The sequence below is a fragment of the Salvelinus fontinalis genome, chromosome 31, assembly GCF_029448725.1.
Source record: "Salvelinus fontinalis isolate EN_2023a chromosome 31, ASM2944872v1, whole genome shotgun sequence".
In the NCBI taxonomy this organism is placed as follows: Eukaryota; Metazoa; Chordata; class Actinopteri; order Salmoniformes; family Salmonidae; genus Salvelinus; species Salvelinus fontinalis.
The window spans coordinates 32214621-32233169 of NC_074695.1; the positions used below are offsets into that span (position 1 = coordinate 32214621).

The 18549-nt window shown below is 45.5% G+C and overlaps 1 protein-coding gene across 6 annotated transcripts in view; it reads left to right on the forward strand.

Moving 5' to 3' along the window:
- The window catches only part of LOC129830048 (syntaphilin-like), a 42363-nt gene that overhangs the window by 13549 nt on the left and 10265 nt on the right, over positions 1-18549 (forward strand). For 4 of the 6 annotated variants that reach the window (XR_008755487.1, XM_055892224.1, XM_055892221.1 and 1 more), the window contains exons 2-3: positions 15602-15741; positions 17165-17263. Coding sequence is in view for 5 of the 6 variants with exons in the window: in XM_055892224.1 (XP_055748199.1) it covers positions 15692-15741; positions 17165-17263 (149 nt within the window). In the remaining variant the exon portion in view is untranslated. The remainder of the gene's footprint in view (positions 1-15601; positions 15742-17164; positions 17264-18549) is intronic. The other 2 variants (XM_055892223.1, XM_055892225.1) reach the window with 1 other exon arrangement.

The following is an 18549-nucleotide window of genomic DNA, read 5'->3' on the forward strand; positions in this document are numbered from 1 at the left end:
AAGCAAGCAGCCCTGTCCTGATCGTATGCTTACTTAGTTAACGTTATCTGACTAGCTAGCCAGCAAGATAGTTAGGCTATCTAGTGAGCTAGCAATCTGTGCTACTTTTGTGCGAATACTGGACTGGCGCCAAAGTAAACACTGACTCATCCTTGATACAAAAATAACACAGTTAAATACAGATGCTGATATCTAGTGGGGACATTACAAACTGCATCTTACTGCATTTCAGCTGCATAGTTTGTGAAGTTGTCGACGCTGCAGTTTCAGATTTACTTTGAGACTAAGTTGAATTCATTCAGCCATTCTTGTTTATTAGTGTGCTTGTGATGCTTCAACACAAACACTTCTGCATTCTTATCCACTGCCTTAGACACATGTTTAAGTTGTACCTAAGAAGGTAAACTGAACAAGTGTTTTGTATTTACTTTCGTATCTATAGAGGATATAGTTGCCTTTTGGTGGTTATCATGTAAACCAAAAACTAAATGTTCTTAAAAAAAAAAAATAATAATATTTAGTTACGAAATCATAATTTAGATTATTTGTTAACCCTTTTGGAGCACAATTTATGGAGAAAAAAAAGTATGTTTTTCATTGGGCATACCTGGAACCAGTTACAAGTTCTGCATTGGATCTGTTGTGTCCTGTGCAGTCATATTGTCGGTGCTGAACCTTGCCTGTAGGATTGTAGAGGAGATGGGGGTCCTTATTAAAGTTATTTTGATAATTTGGTTAGGAGTATACACTCCTCTCACACATTTATCAATTTTGTCAGTGTGGTAATTATGTTAGTATTTGTCACGTTTTGAGCAGTTCTGGGCTGAGGTTGTGAGTGCATGGAGCCATTTCCCTAGCTTCTGACTAAGAGGGGTGGCCTGAAAAGATAGTCATAAACTGCTGCAAACCAACAGACTCATATATCTATTATTTAACTAACTCAGTGGATAATTATTCCACTGTGTTGTTCATGGGGAATGGGAGGACATCTAGGGCCTTGGATACTGAACATTCTGTTGTAGAGCTACTGTTACAAGATACAGTGCTGTCAAAGTATTCATACACCTTGACTTATTTCACATGTTGTTGTGTTAGACTGCATTCAACATGGATTAAATATCATTTTTTTTCTGACCCATCTACACACAATACCCCAGAAGTGAAAATATGTTTTTAGAAATGTTAGCAAATGTATTGAAAGTGAAATACAGAAATATCCAATTTACATAAGTATTCACCTTTGGCAGTGATTAAGTCTCTAAGAGCTTTGCACACCTGGATTGTGCTATATTTACATTTTTTCTAAATTCTTCAAGCTCTGTCAAATTGGTTGTTGATCATTGCTAGACAAACATTTTCAGGTCTTTGCCATAGATTTCCAAGTAGATTTAAGTCTAAACTGTAACTCGGCCACTCAGGAACATTCAATGTAGTCTTGTTAACCAACCCCAGTGTAGATTTGGCCTTGTGTTTTAGGTTATTGTCCTGCTGACAGGTGAATTCATCTCTCAGTGTCTGGTGGAAAGCATACTGAACCAGGTTTTCCTCTAGGATTTTGTCTATGCTTACCTCCATTACGTTTATTATTTATCCTGGAAAAACTCCCCAGTCCTTAACAATTACAAGCATACCCATAATATGATGCAGCCACCACCATGCTTGGAAATATGAACAGTGGTACGCAAACAGGATGCGTGTTTTGAAATATTTTTATTCTGTACAGGCTTCCTTTAACTAGGTTAGCATTGTGGAGTAACTACAATGTTGTTGAACCATCCTCAGTTTTCTCCTATGACAGCCATTAAACTCTGTAACTGGTTTAAAGTCACCATTGGCCTCATGGTGAAACCCCTGAGTGGTTTCCTTCCTCTCCGACAACTGAGTTAGGAAGGGCGCCTGTATCTTTGTAGTAACTGGGTGTATTTATACACCATCCAAAGTGTAATTAATAACTTCACTTTACGCAAAATAATGTTCAATGTCTACTTTTTATTTTATTTTACCATCTACCAATAGAGGTGCCCTTCTTTGCGAGGCATTGGAAAACCTCTCAGATCTTTGTGGTTGAATCTGTGTTTGAAATTCACTACTCGACTGAGGGACATTACAGACAATTGTATGTGTGGAGTACAGAGATGAGGTAGTCATTCAAAAATCATGTTAAACACTATTATTGCACACAGAGTGAATCCATGTAAGTTATTATGTGACTTGTTAAGCAAAATGTTTACTCCTGAACTTATTTAGGCTTGCTATAACAAAGGGGTTGAATACCTATTGACTAGATTTTTCAGCTTTTCATAAAAAAATATATATATACATAATTCCACTTTTTATGGGGTATAAATTCAGGTTGTAACACAAGAAATGGTGAAAAAGTCAAGGCTGTGAATACCTTCTGAAGGCCCTGTATACAAACTGCTTAAGAGAATCCATGGCTATGCAGAAAAACTGTCAGATCAACCGTTGGGCCTAATATGCAAATATCCTATTCCACAGCGTTTGTTGCAGCCACCACTGCTCAAATATTCATTCATTTACAGTAATGTTGATTTCATGTGCACTGTCCCTGTAAAACTACATTTAATAAAGTAAATTCATACAGGTTCATAAATACCAGACTCACATTCTTAAAACAATGATTATGAGTATATAGACTGTGATTGAGAAAGTGTGTGTGTGTGTGTGTGTGCGCGCGTGTGCGTGCGCCCAGGGACAGTGTTACTGTCACTTAACTGGTGTGTCTTTTTCTGTGTCTCTATCCCAGCCATAGGGTGTAATGTAAGTTGTGAGTCAGAATCCCAGAGATTTTCACTGTTTCTTGTTCAAATACATTAATATACGCATGTTTGTATGCTCGGCAGCACACACTTTTAACACACTTCTCAGACTCTCACTTGATGTACAACAACATAAATACTAGTGAGTGACGCAGGAAAGACACAGTCTCTTATCTTTCTTCCTTTAACACATGCTGCAGTGTCCTGTACATGGAATTCCTGTATATAAGATTAGTCAAGGTCACCTTTCCTTGAGAGAGCAGGGACATTCTGTTTCCGGAGTGTGTGTGTGAGCGAGAGACCATGCTGAGGTGTGACAGTGTGTGCATGTGCGGCTGTACCGGTGTGTGCGTGATAAACATAACCATGGGGTGTGTGGGTGTGTCCAAGGTGTTAGATTCCATCAAGGATGTAAAGAGCTTTTACTGTGACTCCCACGAAGGTGCAAATTTATACAGGCGGTCACTACAGATGCTAGACATGAGAAGGATAGATAAGCATATGAGGCTTGATGGTAGATTAAGGTTTTCCCTACTTCTCTGTCTAGCTTCCTCTCTCGCTCACACTCCATCTCTGCGCTCCCTTTCTCCCTCTCTTCCCCCTTTGTCCACAAGTCTCTGTCCACTTGTGTATCATAGCAAGGTTTGGGGGGCTCTCCCCCCCGGATAGCATATGAACACATCATAAGCCATGGCAAAATGTTTAGAATTACAGGAAATTCGCTTTAAAACGGCAATATTTTATCTTTGCCCCATGGCAAAATATGTAGAATTATTGGGGGGGGACCTCATGAAATTGCGGTACGTCATTGTCTCTTTCATCAGCTTTGAAGCTGCTTGCGTGCTGCTGTACCCGTCTGATGCTGCCCGTACTTTTGGCTGGGGATGGTGTTATATAATAGGGCTTAATAAATCCTGTATGAATGCCTTGTGATGTACATACAGATATACACTATATATATTTTTTTTAAGTATGTGGACACCCCTTCAAGTGAGTGGATTCGGCTGTTTCAGCCACACCCGTTGCTGACAGGTGTACAAAATTGAACGCACAGTCATGCAATCTCCATAGACAAACATTGGCAGTAGAATAGCCTTGCTGAAGAGCTCAGCGACTTTCAACGTGGCACCAATGTTCCCTCTAAACGTGCTGGACTGCCGTGCAGAAGAAATATCAGCTCGCGCAGAGAAGCACGAGATTGAATTTACTAAATTTCTAGAGTTTTCCCCGTTAGTCAACACAATCAACATTTCCCTTTACTGTGGGAATTGTGATTGAATCAATACAATATTAGCCACTTTCAATGTAAAATACTGAAACAAAGCAAACAATGCCAGACTTAGTATGCAAAACTAACTATGCAAGAGATTTTGTTAAAGGCAGAACGCATCGGATTAGGATTCTATTGCATTGACAGGCACGACTCAGACCCGTACTCTACACAGACCGGTGCGCCATAACCAATCAGAGCTGAAGTAGGCCTACTGTATATGCAACTAGACCATTGCCATATATGGATCTGTGTCATTCACTTTGAACTGGACTGTGTTTACAGCATGAGCGGTCATGAGGAGATGCGCTTGTTTTGAGATCAAAGCTAGAGCTACATGTAGCGACGTGCACATTTGTTCATATCCTTTGCTAGTGAATTATTAGCCAAGTTATAGACTACTTGTAGTCAGCAATAGAAGAGTGATTGCTTCTTACGAGGGCACAAAACGTGTGTATTTCTAGATATCTTTGAAAAGTGAGTCAGGTAAAGAGCTTTTTTTGTCTTTAAAGGGGCAGTGTTGTATTTTGAGATAGGCTTGAATAAGCTAAGTGACCAATAGGCAGAGGGTAGTATAATTTGTCTGATTCTCTGTAATAATGGTATGGGATAATGATGCATTTTATTTTGTAAAGTGGTTTCTTGCATCAAACAACACAACAACATTTTCAGTCACCTCCCTGTCTGAAGGACAAGTGGATGAACAGGTTAATGTCAAACCCTGCATGTTTTTTTACAAAAGTCTCATGGAATGTAGGCCTCCATTGAACACCACACATTGGCTGCTACTGTAGGCTGGACAATAGAACAGCTATTTCCATGTTAAAATGTTATGGGATGCATTTTCTCCATTGTTTCTGATGGTAGGCCAATCTTGTAGGCCTACATTATGATCAAATAGCCACAGTAGCCAACTGTTAAAACTAACTAAAAGCGGGTAGAGCCTCAGTGTTCACAGTAAACGCACACCGGAAGTTGCACAGAATTTTCACAAAGCTCAAGTTTGCACTCAGCAGACCTGAAATTTGCTCAGTGATGAAAAAGATTTGAGGGAACATTGTGTGGCACCATCATAGGATGCCACCTTTCCAACAAGTCAGTGTTCAAATGTTTGCCCTGCTAGAGCTACCCCGGTCAACTGTGAGTGCTGTATTTGTGAAGTGGAAACGTCTAGGAGCAACAACGGCTCAGACCCTGGGTCTCAACCCCGCCCTGTGCAACTGGGTCCTGGACTTTCTGACGGGCCGCCCCCAGGTGATGAGGGTAGGAAACATCTCCACTCAGCTGATCCTCAACACTGGGGGCCCCACAAGGGTGCGTTCTCAGCCCTCTCCTGTTCACCCATGACTGCGTGGCCATGCATGCCTCCAACTCAATCATCAAGTTTGCAGACTATACTACAGTGGTAGGCTGATTACCAACAACGACGAGATGGCCTACAGGGAGGAGGTGAGGGCCCTCGGAGTGTGGTGTCAGGAAAATAACCTCACACTCAACGTCAACAAGACAAAGGAGATGATCGTGGACTTCAGGAAACAGCAGAGAGAGCACCTCCCTATCCACATCGACGGGACAGTAGTGGAGAAGGTGGAAAGTTTTATGTTCCTCGGCGTACACATCACGGACAAACTGAAATGGTCCACCCACACAGACAGCATGGCGAAGAAGGCACAACAGCGCCTTTTCAACCTCAGGAGGCTGAAGAAATTTGGCTTGTCACCAAAAACACTCACAAACTTTTACAGATGCACAATCGAGAGCGTCCTGTCGGGCTGTATCACCGCCTGGTACGGCAACTGCTCCGCCCACAACCGCAAGGCTCTCCAGAGGGTAGTGAGGTCTGCACAACGCATCACCGGTGGCAAACTACCTGCCCTCCAGGACACCTACACCACCCGATGTCACAGGAAGGCCAAAAAGATCATCAAGGACAACAACCAATCGAGCCACTGTCTGTTCACCCCGCTATCATCCAGAAGGCGAGGTCAGTACAGGTGCATCAAAGCTGGGACCGACTGTTAAACAGCCATCACTAACATTGAGTGGCTGCTGCCAACATACTGACTCAAATATCTAGCCACTTTAATAATTAAAAATTGGATGTAAATGTATTGGATAAATGTATCACTAGTCACTTTAAACAATGCCACTTTATATAATGTTTACATACCCTACATTACACATCTCATATGTATATACTGTACTCTATACCATCTACTGCATCTTGCCTATGCCGTTCGGCCATCGCTCATCCATATATTTATATGTACATATTCTTATTCATTCCTTTACACTTGCGTGTATAAGGTAGTTGTTGTGAAATTGTTAGATTTCTTGTTAGATATTACTGCATGGTTGGAACTAGAAACAGAAGCATTTTGCTACACTCGCATTAACATCTGCTAACCATGGGTATGTGACCAATCAAATTTGATTTGAAGTCCATACAAAAATAATTTATCAAGATCGGTGTGGAAGAACTTGATTGACCTGCACAGAGCCCTGACCTCAACCCCATCGAACACTTTTGGGATGAATTGGTACGCTGAATGCCAGACAGACCTAATTGCCCAACATCAGTGACCAACCTCCCTAATGATCTAGTGGCTGAATGGAAGCAAGTCCCCGCAGCAATGTTCCAACATCTAGTGGAAAGCCAGATGAGTGGGCTTTTATAGCAGCAAAGGGGAGACCTAAGTCCATATTTACGCCCATGATTTTGGAATGAGACAAGAAGATGTCCACATACTTTTGGTCAAGTAGTGTAGGATCTTAGTTTGAGCCAGTTTGCTACAGCAGGAAAATAATCCTGCAGCAACAGGAAATGTTAACTATTATGTGGATTATAATTAATGGGGGAAAAAGTTAGGGGTTGGTACGAAAAATGTAAGGGAAAGTCAAGTCTGAAATTTCAAAGTGGAAATCACAAACTTCAGAAGCCTTTTTTCAAACTCAAATACACAAGTTTTTAATTTCCTGCATTGCAGGACAATTAAGATCCTATATCTGTAGTAGGAAATATTGCATCTGCCTCCCTCCCGGTCTACCTGCTCCTGTCAAACCAGGGATAGGTCTAGGCTGTATCTGTCACGCCCTGGGTGTGTGTACTCTAGTTTTTGTCTTTCTATGTTGGCCTGGTATGGTTCCCAATCAGAGGCATCTGTCTATCGTTGTTTCTGATTGGGGATCATATTTAGGCAGCCCTTTTCCACCTGTTGTGTGTGGGATCTTGATTTTGTATTGTTGCTTTTTAGCCCGACAAAGCTGAACGTTTCGTTTGTTACTCTTTTATTGTTTTGTTGCTGGTTCACATGAATAAATCATGATGAACGCCTTCCACACTGCACCTTGGTCCAATCCTTCCAACATCGAGCGTTACAGAAGATCCCAACACCCCAGGACCAAGCAGCATGCCCAGGAGGAGCAGACATCCTGGACGTGGGAGGAAATCCTGTCCGGAAAGGATTGCCTTCCATGAGAGCAGACGGAAGCAGCGAAGGGAGGACAGCGACGACGCCGGGGTTCGCGGCCACAAGGAGAGCCCAAAAGACAGCCCGAATTTTTGGGGGGGAGGGGCACACGGGGTGGTCGGCGGAGCCGAGGTGTGAACCAGAGATGACCTGGGAGGAGATAGAGAGGTGGTCGGTCGGCCCAGGGAGAGTGCCAGAGCCCGTCTGGGAGTCGATGAAACAGTGCGAGGAAGGATACCGGAGAATGGAGTTGGCGGTAAGTATGCGGCAACGCAGGCGTTTGGAGGAGCATGTCACCAGTCCGGTGCAATCTGTACCGGTCCCACGCATCAGGCCTCCAGTGCACCTCCCTAGTCTGGTACGTCCTGTGTCTCCTCCTCGCACTCGCCCTGAAGTGCGTGTCCCCAGTCCGGTATGTCCTGTGCCCTCTCCCCGCACTCGCCCTGAAGTGCGTGTCACCAGTCCGGTATGTCCTGTGCCCTCTCCCCGCACTCGCCCTGAAGTGCGTGTCACCAGTCCGATGCCACCTGTACCAGCCCCACGCATCAGGCCTCCAGTGCACCTCCCCAGGCCGGTTCCAAGTGCCGTTCCAAGTGCCGGCTCCAAGCACCAGGCCTCCTGTGCGTCTCCCCAGCCCGGTACGTCCTGTGCCAGCTCCACGCACCAGGCCTCCGGTGACGGTCTGCGGTCCAGAGCCTCCGGCGACGGTCTGCGTTCCGGAGCCTCCGGCGACGATCCACGGTCCGGAGCCTCCGGCGATGATCCGGAGTCCCCGGCGACGATCTACGGTCCGGTTCCTCCGGCGACGATCCACGGTCCGGTTCCACGGAAGCGGAGAGATCCGCGAGCGGAGCGGGGTCTACGTCCGGAGCCTTCACCGAGGCTAGATGCCCACCCGGATCCTCCCCCATAGAGTCAGGTTTTGCGGCCGGAGTCCGCACCTTTGGGGGGGGGGGGGGGGTACTGTCACGCCCTGACCTTAGAGAGCATTTTTATTCTCTATTTTGGTTCGGTCAGGGTGTGACTAGGGTGAGTACTCTAGTTTTTGTATTTCTATGTTGGTCTGGTATGGTTCCCAATCAGAGGCAGCTGTCTATTGTTGTCTCTGATTGGGGATCATATTTAGGCAGCCTTTTTCCACCTGTTGTGTGTGGGATCTTGATTTTGTATTGTTGCTTTTTAGCCCTACAAAGCTGTACATTTCGTTTGTTACTCTTTATTGTTTTGTTGCTGGTTCACATGAATAAATCATGATGAACGCCTTCCACGCTGCACCTTGGTCCAATCCTTCCAACAACGAGCGTTACAGTATCAGAGAGGAAGAGGATAGGAAAGGCTTTTCTAGTCTGGAACCATTATCTTTGCTCTATTATTTTGTGTGTGTGTGTGTGTGTGTGTGTGTGTGTGTGTGTGTGTGTGTGTGTGTGTGTTTCCATATTTAATCATGTTCCCCTGTTTTCCACATCAGAAGGCCTTGATTGCCCCAGAGGGTTTGATGTTGCTTAGTGACAGCCATTAACAGGAAAGCCATCATGGACACAGGTGTGTCTCCCATCTGGGTGGCACTGATTCATTTCTTCCTTTGTTTCTACGATTTGATTGTGTGATTGTTGTGTGATTGTTGTTTGTCTGTTGTTTTCATTTCAGCTTTACTTTTATAGGGCTACTCTTATTTACACAACAAATGAATGGATGAAATAGCGATTTGTAGTTCTCTATTGAATGCCACATAATTAACATGTGACACAAGGACCTTGTTAGATCAATGCTTGGTGCAACAGATAATTCAAATGCATCGCATTAGGCCAGTAACCAAAAGGTCACTAGTTCGAATCCCCGAGTCAACTTGGTGAAAAATCTTTCACTGTGAGCATGGCACGTAAAGCTAATTGCTCCTGTAAGTTGGATAAGAGCATCTGCAAAAAATGTAGGTTTTTTTTTCATTTATTTAACTAGGCAAGTCAGTTAAGAACAAATTCTTATTTACAATGACGGCCTAGGAACAGTGGGTTAACTGCCTTGGTCAGGGGCAGAACGACAGATTTTTACCTTGTCAGCTCGGGGATTCGATCTAGCAAACATTCGGTTACTGGCCCAACACTCTAACCACTAAGCTACCTGCCGCCCCTAAATGACTCAAATGTAATAAATGTTTGCGTAACTGCACTGTTTGATGTAAGTACCTGGTTAGGCAGCGGCTTAAGTGAAATTGTTGTCTTCTTTCTATGTTGCGTGCTGCTCTCCTACGTGTGTATTAACTGTATTCATAAGAGTTAACAGCTGTTTTAACCATGCTACGTCACACCCTGTGGGTGTAGATGGGTTATGAGTGATGAGGTGAGGTGAGGTGATAACCAGCTGGGTCTCTCTCTGTAGCAGTCTCTCTGTCTCTCTGTAGCTGTCTCTCTGTCTCTAAGTAGCAGTCTCTCTGTCTCTCTGTAGCAGTCTCTCTGTAGCAGTCTCTCTGTCTCTCTGTAGCAGTCTCTCTGTCTCTGTCTCTCTGTAGCTGTCTCTCTGTAGCAGTCTCTCTTTAGCTGTCTCTCTGTAGCAGTCTCTCTTTAGCAGTCTCTCTGTCTCTCTGTAGCAGTCTCTCTGTCTCTGTCTCTCTGTAGCTGTCTCTCTGTAGCAGTCTCTCTGTAGGAGTGTCTCTCTCTCTGTAGCAGTCTCTTTGTCTCTCTGTAGCAGTGTCTCTGTCTCTCTGTAGCAGTCTCTCTGTCTCTGTCTCTCTGTAGCAGTCTCTCTGTAGCAGTCTCTCTGTCTCTCTGTAGCAGTCTCTCTGTCTCTCTGTAGCAGTCTCTCTTTAGCTGTCTCTCTGTCTCTGTCTCTCTGTAGCAGTCTCTCTGTCTCCCTGTAGCAGTCTCTCTGTAGCAGTCTCTCTGTCTCTCTGTAGCAGTGTCTCTGTAGCAGTGTCTCTGTCTCTCTGTAACAGTGTCTCTGTCTCTCTGTAGCAGTCTCTCTTTAGCAGTTTCTCTGTAGCTGTCTCTCTGCCTCTGTCTCTCTGTAGCAGTGTCTCTGTCTCTCTGTAGCAGTCTCTCTGTAGCAGTGTCTCTGTCTCTCTGTAGCAGTCTCTCTGTCTCTCTGTAGCAATCTCTCTGTCTCTCAGTATCTCTGTAGCAGTCTCTCTGTCTCTCTGTAGCAGTCTCTCTGTCTCTCTGTAGCTGTCTCTCTGAAGCAGTCTCTCTGTAGCAGTCTCTCTGTCTCTCTCTGTAGCAGTCTCTCTGTCTCTGTCTCTCTGTAGCAGTCTCTCTGTAGCAGTCTCTCTGTCTCTCTGTCTCTGTCTCTCTGTAGCAGTCTCTCTGTCTCTGTAGCAATCTCTCTGTCTCTCTGTCTCTCTGTAGCAGTCTCCCTGTAGCAGTCTCTCTGTAGCTGTCTCTCTGTCTCTCTGTAGCAGTATCTCTGTCTCCCTGTAGCAGTCTCTCTGTCTCTCTGTAGCAGTCTCTCTGTAGCAGTCTCTCTGTCTCCCTGTAGCAGTCTCTCTGTCTCCCTGTAGCAGTCTCTCTGTAGCAGTCTCTCTGTCTCTCTGTAGCAGTCTCTCTGTCTCTCTGTAGCAGTTTCTCTGTAGCTGTCTCTCTGTCTCTGTCTCTCTGTAGCAGTCTCTCTGTCTCTGTCTCTCTGTAGCAGTCTCTCTGTCTCTCTGTCTCCCTGTAGCAGTCTCTCCATCTCTCTGTAGCTGTCTCTCTGTAGCAGTCTCTCTGTCTCCCTGTAGCAGTCTATCTGTAGCAGTCTCTCTGTCTCTGTCTCCCTGTAGCAGTCTCTCTGTCTCTCTGTAGTTGTCTCTCTGTAGCTGTCTCTCTGCAGCTGTCTCTCTGTCTCTCTGTAGCTGTCTCTCTGAAGCAGTCTCTCTGTAGCAGTCTCTCTGTCTCTCTGTAGCAGTCTCTCTGTCTCTGTCTCTCTGTAGCAGTCTCTCTGTCTCTCTGTCTCTGTCTCTCTGTAGCAGTCTCTCTGTCTCTGTAGCAATCTCTCTGTCTCTCTGTCTCTCTGTAGCAGTCTCCCTGTAGCAGTCTCTCTGTAGCTGTCTCTCTGTCTCTCTGTAGCAGTATCTCTGTCTCCCTGTAGCAGTCTCTCTGTCTCTCTGTAGCAGTCTCTCTGTCTCCCTGTAGCAGTCTCTCTGTCTCCCTGTAGCAGTCTCTCTGTAGCAGTCTCTCTGTCTCTCTGTAGCAGTCTCTCTGTCTCTCTGTAGCAGTTTCTCTGTAGCTGTCTCTCTGTCTCTGTCTCTCTGTAGCAGTCTCTCTGTCTCTGTCTCTCTGTAGCAGTCTCTCTGTCTCTCTGTCTCTGTCTCTCTGTCTCTGTCTCTCTGTCTCTGTCTCTCTGTCTCCCTGTAGCAGTCTCTCCATCTCTCTGTAGCTGTCTCTCTGTAGCAGTCTCTCTGTCTCCCTGTAGCAGTCTATCTGTAGCAGTCTCTCTGTCTCTGTCTCCCTGTAGCAGTCTCTCTGTCTCTCTGTAGTTGTCTCTCTGTAGCTGTCTCTCTGCAGCTGTCTCTCTGTCTCTCTGTAGCAGTCTCTCTGTCTCCCTGTAGCAGTCTCTCTGTCTCTGTCTCTCTGTAGCAGTCTCTCTGTCTCTCTGTAGCAGTCTCTTTGTAGCTGTCTCTCTGTCTCTCTGTAGCAGTCTCTCTGTCTCTCTGTCTCTGTCTCTCTGTCTCTGTCTCTCTGTCTCTGTCTCTCTGTCTCCCTGTAGCAGTCTCTCCATCTCTCTGTAGCTGTCTCTCTGTAGCAGTCTCTCTGTCTCCCTGTAGCAGTCTATCTGTAGCAGTCTCTCTGTCTCTGTCTCCCTGTAGCAGTCTCTCTGTCTCTCTGTAGTTGTCTCTCTGTAGCTGTCTCTCTGCAGCTGTCTCTCTGTCTCTCTGTAGCAGTCTCTCTGTCTCCCTGTAGCAGTCTCTCTGTCTCTGTCTCTCTGTAGCAGTCTCTCTGTCTCTCTGTAGCAGTCTCCCTGTAGCAGTCTCTCTGTCTCCCTGTAGCAGTCTCTCTGTCTCCCTGTAGCAGTCTCTCTGTCTCTGTCTCTCTGTAGCAGTCTCTCTGTCTCTCTCTAGCAGTCTCTCTGTGTCTCTGTCTCTCTGTAGCTGTCTCTCTGTCTCCCTGTAGCAGTCTCTGTCTCCCTGTAGCAGTCTCTCTGTCTCTCTGTAGCAGTCTCTCTGTCTCCCTGTAGCTGTCTCTCTGTAGCAGTCTCTCTGTCTCTCTGTAGCAGTCTCTGTCTCCCTGTACCAGTCTATGTCTCTCTGTAGCAGTCTCTCTGTCTCTGTCTCCCTGTAGCAGTCTCTCCGTCTCCCTGTAGCAGTCTCTCCGTCTCCCTGTAGCAGTCTCTCCGTCTCCCTGTAGCAGTCTCTCCGTCTCCCTGTAGCAGTCTCTCTGTCTCTCTGTCTCTGTCTCTCTGTAGCAGTCTCTCTGTCTCCCTGTAGCAGTCTCTCTGTCTCTGTCTCTCTGTAGCAGTCTCTCTGTCTATGTGTAGCAGTCTCTCTGTCTCTCTGTAGCAGTCTCTCTGTAGCAGTCTCTATGTCTCCCTGTAGCAGTCTCTCTGTAGCAGTCTCTCTGTCTCTGTCTCTCTGTAGCAGTCTCTCTCTCTCTGTAGCTGTCTCTCTGTAGCAGTCTCTCTGTAGCTGTCTCTCTGTAGCAGTCTATGTCTCTCTGTAGCAGTCTCTCATCTCTCTGTAGCTGTCTCTCTGTCTCTGTCTCGCTGTAGCAGTCTCTCTGTCTCTCTGTAGCAGTCTCTCTGTCTCTGTCTCTCTGTAGCAGTCTCTCTGTCTCTCTGTAGCAGTCTCTCTGTCTCCCTGTAGCAGTCTATGTCTCTCTGTAGCAGTCTCTCTGTCTCTGTCTCCCTGTGGCAGTCTCTCCGTCTCTCTGTAGCTGTCTCTCTGTAGCAGTCTCTCTGTCTCTCTCTAGCAGTCTCTCTGTAGCAGTCTCTCTGTAGCAGTCTCTCTGTGTCCCTGTAGCAGTCTTTCTGTCTCTGTCTCTCTGTAGCAGTCTCTCTGTAGCAGTCTCTCTGTCTCTGTCTCTCTGTAGCTGTCTCTCTGTAGCTGTATCTCTGTCTCTCTGTAGCAGTCTCTCTGTCTCTCTGTAGCTGTCTCTCTGTAGCAGTCTCTCTGTCTCTCTGTAGCAGTCTCTCTGTAGCAGTCTCTCTGTCTCCCTGTTGCAGTCTCTCTGTCTCCCTTTAGCAGTCTCTCTGTCTCCCTTTAGCAGTCTCTCTGTCTCCCTTTAGCAGTCTCTCTGTAGCAGTCTCCCTGTAGCAGTCTCTCTGTCTCTGTCTCTCTGTAGCTGTCTCTCTGTAGCAGTGTCTCTGTAGCAGTCTCTCTGTAGCAGTCTCTCTGTCTCTCTGTAGCAGTCTCCCTGTAGCAGTCTCTCTGTCTCCCTGTAGCAGTCTCTCTGTCTCTTTGTAGCAGTCTCTTTGTCTCTCTGTAGCAGTCTCTCTGTCTCTTTGTAGCAGTCACTTTGTCTCTCTGTAGCTGTCTATCTGTAGCAATGAGACAGGTGTCTGTCTGTCTGTCTGTCTGTCTGTCTGTCTGTCTGTCTGTCTGTCTGTCTGTCTGTCGCATTGGACACTGAGTGGGTATCTGTCTGTCTTACAGGCTGTCTGTCTGTCACAGTGGACACTGAGTGGGTATCTGTCTCAGGCTGTCTGTCTGTCTGTCTATATGACTTGCCTAGTTAAATAAAGGTAAAAAAAAATGAAAATAATAATAAATAAATAAATAAATAGCATTGCAGGCTGAGTGGGTGTCTGTCTGGCCAGCTGGCTGGCTGGCTGCTGAGGGGTGATTCAACATGGTTACTCACTCTACACTGCAGGGTTGGGACAAAAAGTACACTACTGCCCAACCCTGTCAGGCAAGGACAGAGGAAATGGGGACAGCGAACTACAGTGTGTACAGTGTAGCATTGTCTTTGAGAGTCTGAAGGACTGGCTTTTCTCACATAATGGTAGGGTCATTTTTCATGATCAGAAACACAAGGCAGAGGGACAGAGGAAAAGTAAAGGAATAACTATATGGGAGTGTATTTTAGGAGAGGGGGTGACAGGAGGAGGAGGAGGTCAAGGAGGTAGCTCTGTGCCCACACAGACAGAAGGATGGGTGGGTTTATGGAGAAGCCTGAGGGAGGTTTAGGGGCCAGGCTTATGGTGCACACTTGGCTCCTGAACTCACTAAATCCTGTGTTCTATTATTAATGGGATTAATCCCCTCATTCCCTTCATGTACTCTCTGTCTCTCCTCATCTACCTCTCCTATTATACCTGCTGCTTATCGCTCTCTTTCTACCTCCCCAATCAGGTCTGTCTCTCTCAATCATCACTGCTTATCTCCACTGACTGTGCATGGCCAAGAGATTATGAGGAATAGACATACTTGGCACATTGTTGACCTTGAGACCCATATCTTATTTTGCAATCGGCATTTGCCCAACATTGCAATATATTTAAACTTGAGCTTTGATAGCATGTTAATTAGATCGTTTCGAAAGACCGCAACAACTGTCACAGGGCTTGCCTGACTTAGATTGTTATTTATCACTGAATCAAATCCATAAACCATTTGCTGTTGAAGCACAAACACTGCTCTCTACCGTCTCAGGCCTGTGGCCAGACTAGTAAGTGGTGATTGGCTGACTCTCCCTGCTGCTCTGTCTGGCTGGGCTGGTCCCAGATATGGCCATCCCTGGCTCCTGCCAGCTTGTCAGCACAAAGCACGAAGCTGAAACATCTATAGTTATCACCAAGGAAGTCAGCAGAAGTGTGTGTGTGTGTGTGATTTACTAGCCACAAGGATAGTAAAACAAAGAAAATTCTCCCTCGTGGGGACATTTCCCACATTCACATGAGGACAAAGGCTATTTTAAGTTTAAGGGTTAGAATTAGGGGAAGGGTTAGGGTTTAAGGAAAATAGGATTTTGAATTGAAATAAATGTTAGGTCCCCACGAGGATAGAAAAACAAAACGTGTGTGACCTCACTGACTTATTCATACTTGAAAACAATTGCATGATTTGTTGGTTCAAAAGAGTGTGTCATGCCTGGTCCACAGTGCCACAGAGTCAGTGCCTGTTTGTGTGTTTGTATAGAACTCACTGTGTTCATTTGTCTGTTTTCCTCTCTCAGGCTGGCCGTCACTGCAGAGCTGAAGCTGCAGAGTGAGAGAGAGACACAGAGAAATAGGAAAAGAGAGGGCGAGAGAGGCTGTCTGGCTCCATGTCTGCCCCTGCGCCTTCCACCCGGAGGTCTGTGTCAGGCTCACGCAGGTACATCACTGCATACACACCTACACATCTGAAACTCCTACTCTCTCCCCACTGGGTGCAGACGTCAATTGAACGTCTATTCCACGTTGGTTTAACGTGGGTTGCAGGTTGCCTAGCGGTTGGTGCGTTGGGCCAATAACCGAAAGGTCACTGGTTCGAATACTCGAGCCGCCAAGATGAAGAATCTACCGATGTGTCCTTTAGCAAGGCACTTAACCCTAATTTGCTCCCGTGGCGCTGTACGTCTATGGCTGACCCTGTAAAACAACACGTTTCACTGCACCTATGGGGTGTATGTGACAGTAAAAAACATGGGAACAATGTTGATTCAACCAGTGGGTCCATCTGTCCTCATTTCTCTAATTCATCCTCTATCGCTCTCCTTTCATCTTCTTTTTAGATTACCTTCACACTCTCTTATGTTCTCCACTTAACCCCGTCTCTTATATAAGTACACCCTCATTTATTTTTGACTCATCCTTTTAAAATCCCTCGTACTCCGTTTTACTAATCTCCCTTTTCTATTGAACAGCCCTATTTTCCTCTAAATGCTTCTCCTTTTAACTTTTTCAGTCAACCTCTTAGTCAGCCTCTCTCTCTCTCTCGCATCTCTCTATTTTGTTCTCCCTACTTCATCCATTTTGTCTTCTTATTATCACCCACAAGAAATGGTCAGGGGTAAAGAATGTGGGTATGTCCCTCCCAGAGAACACGTTTAATGATGTGATGTCTCGCTGAGTATTGAATGCTGTGTGTGAACTTGTGTTTGTCTTTATTGCTACAGGGGCTCATAATCTCCTGGGAGAGCTAAGGCTCAGTTTTGCTTCAGTCCCATCCGCTGCTGAGCTCCACAAGCGGTTACAGGCCAATTTTCTCTCGCTCTCGCTCTCTCTCTCGCTCTCTCTCGTGCTCTCTCTCTCGTGCTCTCTCTCTCGCGCGCTCTCTCTCTCTCTCTCATGCTCTCTCTCTCGTGCTCTCTCTCTCTCTCTCGTGCTCTCTCTCTCTCTCGTGCTCTCTCTCTCATGCTCTCTCTCTCTCGTGCTCTCTCTCTCTCATGCTCTCTCTCTCTCGTGCTCTCTCTCTCTCTCGTCACAGTTGTCAGCACTTTAGAGCTTTGCTTTTCTCTCTTTTTTTCCAACATGGTTGGTTTGACCATGTAACTGCTTTGTCAGCTAAAAATGAATGCAGTGGTGTGGAGTGAATGATTGGATCTCAGTTTATTTAACACACTGCAACTATATTGTGAACTTGCACTCTGTCTATTTAAAGTTGTCTTTATGTTGATACTGTATTTCACTTAAATTAATTACTCATGTCCAATGTCCTAGCTACAGCGCAAGAGTAGCATGAATTCTATTAGGCTTGGAAAACTGGAGCAAAGATAGAACCCAGCTCTGGTACTTTCTGTCGTCTCTCTCCCTAGATTCAACCCTCTGAAGGCTCTGCAGCCCAAACGGCGCTTGCAGCAAATGCTGCCGTCCTCCTCCTCGCCCGTGCCTGTACCCGTGCCCGCGCCCCCTGCGTGAGACACCCTTCAGTTATACTGTCCCAGAGAGCATGCTCATGTGCCATAGTCATAGCTGGACAGACCGGCACAGACAGAGATCCATTGATCTTTGACATTCACTGATAAACCCTCCAGATGCACCAAACAGAATTGGTGGTACACTGACATATGCCAATATTATAGCCAATAGCTTGATGAGGTGATTGACTGATTTAACAGTGAATTTACTGAAGAGTACAGCTGTTAAAGTAGTAGTGCTGGCTGGTCAGTCACGCTGGACAATCTCGCAAACCATCTTCAAAACTGACCGGAGTTATTGTGTGATAGTTTATAATAGCAGTCTCTCTGTCCCACCACATTCTCGTCTCACTTCTTGCATTTCTCAGCTTGACCCTTTTCTGTTTGTATGCTGTTGGCCATTGTCATAACCTGACATAACCCTTCCTAAAATAAAACTGCTCCCAACAGCTGGTTCTATCTGTTTGGCACTGCTTATTTCCTTCTACCCAGTCTGGAAGCCAGTGATTGGGCAACACTACTGTCCTCCTGGATAACTGCCAGAATTGGATTGCTTTGTTTAATTGCCTGTCATTAGTAAATTTACCAATTTGTCAACAGTCACAGACTAGTACAGGACAGGAGTTGCCCATCACAGTGCCCCTTCCCCATTCCTTCACTAATAAAATGTAGAAACTACATGAATATGATTTCCACAGAATTTCATTCTACTTTCTTTATTTGTCTTCCTTTCCCAGTTGTTAATTCTACTGACTTTTTTTGGTTTCTTGCTCTGATGTTGTTTTTAAGGGTTATGTGAGGTAGTAATTTCCCCAAATTGCAGGTTGTAATTGTGCATATTTTTGGTGTGGGCTCTGATGCCACTGTTCACCTTTCGTCCTGAGGAGGACAGGAGGGGGACAGAGTAAGAAGGCAGAGATGTGTCTGGTCCACATGTCAGCACCTTAATCATGGTTTAATCATTTCTTTGTTTAGGAGAATAATGTTTAGATGAAGTCATCTTCAGATGCTCTGTTAACCTATAGCAGACCTCGACAGGGCAAGTTCATGTCTCGTTAGTAGTTGTAATCTGCCTATGCTCTCTCTCATTAAAGAACAAATCTGCTGTATTTGCACACATCAGTGTAGAGGAATCTCCCAGAGTCAAGGATTAAGTTCTAATGAGACAGTTTTTAAGGAGAAGGATTACTTTAATCCATTTCATTCTAAATGTATTTCTAATTCATCATTAGCCAGTGTTTCTGCTCTAAACAATCCAGGCTACGGTTTTTATTTTACTTTAA